General features: G+C 56.9%; 1 protein-coding gene across 1 annotated transcript in view; it reads left to right on the plus strand.

The window, feature by feature from the left end:
• The window catches only part of ABL1 (ABL proto-oncogene 1, non-receptor tyrosine kinase), a 32957-nt gene extending 28938 nt beyond the window's left edge, over positions 1-4019 (plus strand). The window contains exons 10-11 of the mRNA XM_008590511.1: positions 778-1562; positions 1815-4019. Coding sequence (XP_008588733.1) covers positions 778-1562; positions 1815-2750 — 1721 coding nt within the window. The 3' untranslated portion in view covers positions 2751-4019. The remainder of the gene's footprint in view (positions 1-777; positions 1563-1814) is intronic.
• The last annotated feature ends 2587 nt before the right edge of the window (positions 4020-6606 follow it).

The following is a 6606-nucleotide window of genomic DNA, read 5'->3' on the forward strand; positions in this document are numbered from 1 at the left end:
AAAAAAAAAAGGCTTACATAAGAAATAAATCCAAATTATATTTCTGTGCTTCCACACCCTGCGGGGTCATACTGTTGACCCGCTTTGGAGGCCGTGGCATCTAGACTGTCCTGAACCATGGACCCTCTGTCCTCCCGTTAGTCATGGTTTCGGGTAATTGAGCAGTGAGGAGGAGGAGAGGCCACTGTGGAAATGCTGTGCTTACTAAAAGCCTGGTGGCAGCTGGTCGTGTTGGCTTATGCCCGTCAGCGTACTTCTGAGGGTGTTTCGATGTGGTCACATGGTGAGCCAGGGCTGCCGATCAGCTGCTCAGCCCTGCGGTAGAAATGTATATAACTCATTCGAGTTTCGCTGTCTTTGCCACCTTCCGACCCCTGCTGGGCCTTGTCGTTTTTACCCACCAGAGAGTGATGTTGGAGGGTCTCTGCTTTAAAGTAAACCTGTGTGGGGTGAGGAGGCCTGGTGGGCCATCCCAGCCTTTTGTTCCTCTGTCTTCAAGAAGACAGACTTAAGCCTTTCCTAATGACAGCACTAACAGCAGCGATGGCACTTATTGAGAAATCCCATGCCCAGAGCTGTGACAAATGCTCCATGTCCACTGTCCTCCATTTTAGAGTGAGAAAGCTGAAGCTGAGTGAAGAGAAGGAACTTGCCGGGGCCTCATGGCGAGTGGGGGGCAGAGCTGGTCACCAGGCCCAGGCCTGTGGTGTCAGCCCGGGGCTCGCCACTCCAGAGCCTTCAGTCTGCGGTTGCTTAGCGCTTCCCACTGTGTTTCAGATCCCGTGGACCACGAGCCTGCTGTGTCTCCACTGCTCCCTCGAAAAGAGCGAGGTCCCCCAGATAGCGGCCTGAACGAGGATGAGCGCCTTCTCCCCAAAGACAAAAAGACCAACTTGTTCAGCGCCTTGATCAAGAAGAAGAAGAAGACAGCCCCGACCCCACCCAAGCGTAGCAGCTCCTTCCGGGAGATGGACGGGCAGCCGGAGCGCCGGGGACCCGGCGAGGAAGAGGGCCGAGACGTCAGCAACGGGGCGCTCACCCTCACCCCCTCGGACACGGCCGAGCCTGCCAAGTCCCCAAAGCCCAGCAACGGGGCTGCTGTCCCCAATGGAGCTTTCCGGGAGCCCGGGGGCACGGGCATCCGGTCTCCCCACCTGTGGAAGAAGTCCAGCACGCTGACCAGCAGCCGGCTAGCGGCCAGCGAGGAGGAGGGTGGCGGCAGCTCCAGCAAGCGCTTCCTGCGGTCCTGCTCGGCCTCCTGTGTGCCCCATGGGGCCAAGGACACAGAGTGGAGGTCAGTCACGCTGCCCCGGGACTTGCAGTCCACTGGGAAACAGTTCGACTCATCCACATTTGGAGGACACAGAAGTGAGAAGCCAGCGCTGCCCCGGAAGCGGGCAAGTGAGAACAGGTCTGACCAGGTGACCAGAGGCACAGTGACCCCGCCACCTAGGCTGGTGAAGAAGAACGAGGAAGCTGCTGACGAAGTCTTCAAAGATGCCACCGAGTCCAGCCCAGGCTCCAGCCCTCCCAGCCTGACCCCAAAACTCCTCCGTCGGCAGGTCATGGTGGCTCCTTCCTCAGGCCTCCCCCACAAGGAAGAGACCGGGAAGGGCAGTGCCTTAGGGACCCTTGCTGCATCTGAGCCAGTGCCCCCCACTAGCAGAGCGGGGACAGGCACAGCCGGAGGTACCGGCAAGGCCCCCACCGAGGAATCCAGAGTGAGGAGGCACAAGCACCCCTCCGAGTCACCCGGGAGAGACAAGGGGAAGCTGTCCAAGCTCAAGCCCGCCCCACCGCCCCCGCNTCGGCAGGTCATGGTGGCTCCTTCCTCAGGCCTCCCCCACAAGGAAGAGACCGGGAAGGGCAGTGCCTTAGGGACCCTTGCTGCATCTGAGCCAGTGCCCCCCACTAGCAGAGCGGGGACAGGCACAGCCGGAGGTACCGGAAAGGCCCCCACCGAGGAATCCAGAGTGAGGAGGCACAAGCACCCCTCTGAGTCACCCGGGAGAGACAAGGGGAAGCTGTCCAAGCTCAAGCCCGCCCCACCGCCCCCGCCCCCGGCCTCCGTGGGGAAGGCCGGGAAACCCTCTCAGGGTCCGAGCCAGGAAGTGGCTGGGGAGGCGGCAGGTGCCAGTGCAAAAGCAAGATCCACGAGTCTGGCTGGGGATGCTGTGAACAGTGACACCACCAAACCTGGCCAGCTAGGAGAGGGCCTCAAAAAGCCTGTGCTCCCGTCCATACCAAAGCCGCAGTCATCCACCAAGCCAGCGGGGACCCCCACCAGCCCCACCCCTGCTCCCTCCACATTGCCATCAGCACCCTCCGCCCTGGCAGGGGACCAGCCATCTTCCACTGCTTTCATCCCTCTCATATCGACCCGCGTGTCTCTTCGGAAAACCCGACAGCCTCCGGAGCGGATCACCAGCGGCACCATCACCAAGGGCGTGGTTCTGGACAGCACCGAGGCCCTATGCCTCGCCATCTCCAGGAACTCTGAACAGATGGCCAGCCACAGTGCGGTGCTGGAAGCTGGCAAGAACCTCTACACGTTCTGCGTGAGCTACGTGGATTCCATCCAGCAGATGCGGAACAAGTTTGCCTTCCGGGAGGCCATCAACAAACTGGAGAATAACCTCCGGGAGCTTCAGATCTGCCCGGCGACAGCAGGCAGTGGCTCGGCAGCCACTCAGGACTTCAGCAAGCTCCTCAGTTCTGTGAAAGAAATCAGTGACATCGTGCAGAGGTAGCAGAAGCCCGGAGTCAAGCCAGCTGGAGTTGCCTGAAGTGCATGAGGGCTCGCCTGTGCCCATGACGGTGGCTGACAAAGGACCAGTGAGTTGGGACCTTGGCCCAAGGGCTCTGTGCCAGGCGGAACCAAGGGCCCCGTGGAGTCCAGCCCAACTACCTACATCGTGCACCAACTGTCCTCCTGCACCTCCCGTCCCTAGCCTGGGCCGCCTGTGTCCTGGAGTTTTATCTGTGGAGTTCCTGCAGCCAGGGCCCACCAGACTCCCACCACCTGGTACCTCAGACTGAGCCCTCCAGGCCAGCTGGGAACAGCCACAAAGACGGTCCTTCTTGTCCTCCTCTCTGGGGAGCCGCTTCCTGGCTGCGCCTTCTTGTGTTTCCCCAAGAACAGGAGCTGCACCAAGGCCTACGCAGCGTCGCCCCCACCCACCCAGTGGAGCGAGCACCTGTACTCACCATCCCATGTCACGTATGCTGAGAACGTGTGTCACGAGCCACATCCCAGGAAGGTGTGCACAGCCAGGGCCACTAGCGGGTCACTGCCCTCCTCTGCTGCCCAAGGCTGAGGCCACTCATCATTTCTTCATGTGAAGGACAGCTCTTGATGTGGGGGAAACGGGGCACTAAAGCTGACCAGCCTTTGGGTCCCAGATAGGTGGGAGCTGAAGAAGACCAAGGTGTGGGTAGTGTCTTTGTCAACTTTCCCCTCCATGTCCCAGAGCCTGTTCTTGCTCTCTTGTGATGAGCACTGCAAATCCTGGAAAGAAAGCTAGAGTCTTAAAGGTGGCAGGGTCACTGCCGCTGCTGACCCCAGCAGAACGGGGGCAGGGGAGCGGGAGGCGGTGGCTGGCTGGGGGAGCAGTTGGGCCAGGTGTGCGGTGGCCCAGGTGAACCTGCCTTTCCCGCATCCAAGCACCCTGCTTGGACTTGATTTCTGACCAGTCCCCTTCCCATCTCCCACTCCTCTATGACATAGTAGCTTCTTGCAGGGCCCTTTCTGCCAAGACAGTCTTTCGTCTCCAGAGTTCATGAAGCAAAGCTCTTCCTCTGCACAGCTGCCTCTGATACGGACGGAGCTGCCATCGGGCACCAGTGCACAGACAGGAGGAAAAGGACTGCTGGCTCCAAGGACTGCGCCAGTGTCGGCTGCTCTCTTGAATTGGGTGCATGTCTTTTATTTAATTATCATGAGCAACACTTAGCCTAATGTTTCTGTGGGGGTCATCAGGGAGTGTCAAAATCACAGAGGAAACCCCAGAAAGTATTTCAAAGAGACTGCGCCAGTGTCGGCTGCTCTCTTGAATTGGGTGCATGTCTTTTATTTAATTATCATGAGCAACACTTAGCCTAATGTTACTGTGGGGGTCATCAGGGAGTGTCAAAATCACAGAGGAAACCCCAGAAAGTATTTCAAAGAGCAGGCCTTGGTGTGTTGTCCCCCAGCTGCTGAGGACCGGAGCTGAGGAATGGAGACTGTGACTCACAGGGCAGGGCGTGGGTCTCCCCGACCTTGACCTAGAGCAGCCGACTGAAGACAGGGCAGGCACCCACCTGGGCCTCACGTGGACCAGGGAGCACCACTCTCCCGCTCCCTGTGCCGCCTTGTGCCAGCGACCTCACACAGGCCCTGTTTTTACACTAATCACCTAAACTTGTGTTTTATTTTTCTGATAGAGATGGTTTCCTCTGGATTGTTTTATGCGGTTCTCACAGCGAATCCCCTCTTTGCCCCCCAACAGCTGTGCTGCCCAGCCTGGGGGAGGTGCTCCGCACCCACAGTGGCCTTGCAGACAAAGCAGGCAGACCTCCCCCGCCAGGCTCCCCGACTGCCTGTTTCCACGAGGTACTGGCCTCTTCTTTTTGTTAACACGACGTGCCACTATATTTTACATTTATACTTGGTATTACACTCTTTTATAGACTTGCTCTTTTATAAACGATGTGTAAATAGTTTTCCACTCTTCTCTGTTCTGGAATGCCTCTGGTGTCCCCACCCCCCTTATTCTTGGTCCAATACATTTTGTTTCTGTATATGACTCTGTGTTTTTTGAATCCAAATCTCCCCTCTGTAGTATTTTTTAAATAAATAAGTGTTTACAACATGAGACTCTCTGGCAGGTTGCTTCGGTGTGTAATTCTTCCCTGGTCTTCCAAGCCATTACATGCATGTGGGGAGGGCTGAGGTGAAAGCTGTTGTCCTGGAGGGCCAGAGTTGGGGTCTGCAGAACAGAGCAGTGGTGGGATTGCTACAGGAACATCTGTGCCCAGCTGCCTGAGGTGTCCTGAGACTGTGGCCTTACGGGCCATCGCACATGCACTTTCCCTGCTGTGTGTAGGCCCCTCCCCTGCCCTTGGCACTTATTGCTGACAGCCCAGCTTTCACCAGCATCCCTAAGACTGGGTTGTACCACCATCCAGGCCACCACAGCATCACTGAAGTGGGGAGGAGGTGATGTTCTGAGCTCCCCACTGGCTGGAAGCGTCAGTCCCTCCCCACATGTGCCTTTCCTCCCTTCACATTTGAAAGCACTTTCTGTGCCTGTGCTCAACCTCAGGCACCCCTCACTGACTTCGGTTCGACTTGCCGGGTGTCTTATTTCTCTGTGTATATGAGGTGGAGTAGAGGGGTGCTGACTCTTGAGGGCCAGGAAAGCCATCCTGGGCTGTGCTGCGGCCCCCAGGGGCCTGTCAGGTGGGGAGTGCTGACTCTTCCTCAGCTTGGTCGCTGCCTGACAGCTCGGAAAGGGGAAGTTGGGAAAGTAAGTAGCACTCTCTGCTAATGATACTTATTAAGCCAGCAGACTTGTCAACGTTTGCAGATCCTGCTCACCAAAGCATATTGAAGAGCACGGTTCAGTGAAGCCTCTTTACAGGAGACCTCGGCTGCGGGGGAGGAGGCTGCTGCGGCCACAGGCTGGGGAGCCCCTGAAGTGTGCTCATGGGGCGCCCGACAGGGTTCTCCTCTCGTTTCACAGATGAAATCAAGGCCACCAAGTTCCTTAGCGGTTGAGCCATAACTGAACTCCCAAGTCTGGGGCTTTTCTGCAGCCATCAGGGTCTGCCCTTGAGTGACTGTTCCCAAGTCTGAAAGAAGACATAGAACGATCTGGTGACAGACACAGCTGGTGGCTGCTTCTGTGTGTCAGACGGGGACCATTCACCAGATCCTCGCAGCAGTCTGTCAGGCAGGGCCTGGTGTCCCATTTTCCAAGTACTGAGAGGCGAGATTCCTTGTCCAGAGTCAGCTCGCACACAGTGAGACCAGTCACCTGGGCAGATGTGCCAGTGTGGAACAAGACACTTCCTGTCTCCCAAGTAGGCATCACTTGTACTGCCCCAGCTTAGGGACCGTAGTTTGGTCTAGCCATTCTAAGAGTCACACATCTCTTGAGAATCTAATGAAAACTATGATCCCAGCCCCAGAAAAATGCACCCGTGTGCGCACACACAACAGTTACCAGACAATTTTGAGTCCTGCCCTCGAGATCCTGAACCAAGGAGTACCTGGGGCCAAGCCCACCACAGGGGTCGGCAGCTACTGTTGATGTCATCATCACAAACACGAGCCTCAAGTGCCAGTAATTTAAAAAATCAAACAAACAACTGGAAACAACCCAGATGTCCATCAGCAGAAGAAAGGATAAATAAGTTACAATGTGTTCACCTACTGGAATGTCATAGCGTGGTGGGAAGGGATGCACATCACAATGTGAGAGAATCTCACAAACAATGTTGAGCAGAAGAAGCCAGACTCAAAGTGGCCACACCGGAGCTTCCACGATCTAAAGGGCACAGCTCGTCTGTGGCATCAGAAATCAGGGAGGGGGGCCGTCCTGGGTGGAGGGGGGATGTGCC

This window comes from Galeopterus variegatus, unplaced genomic scaffold, assembly GCF_000696425.1.
Source record: "Galeopterus variegatus unplaced genomic scaffold, G_variegatus-3.0.2 Scaffold6171, whole genome shotgun sequence".
NCBI lineage: Eukaryota > Metazoa > Chordata > Mammalia > Dermoptera > Cynocephalidae > Galeopterus > Galeopterus variegatus.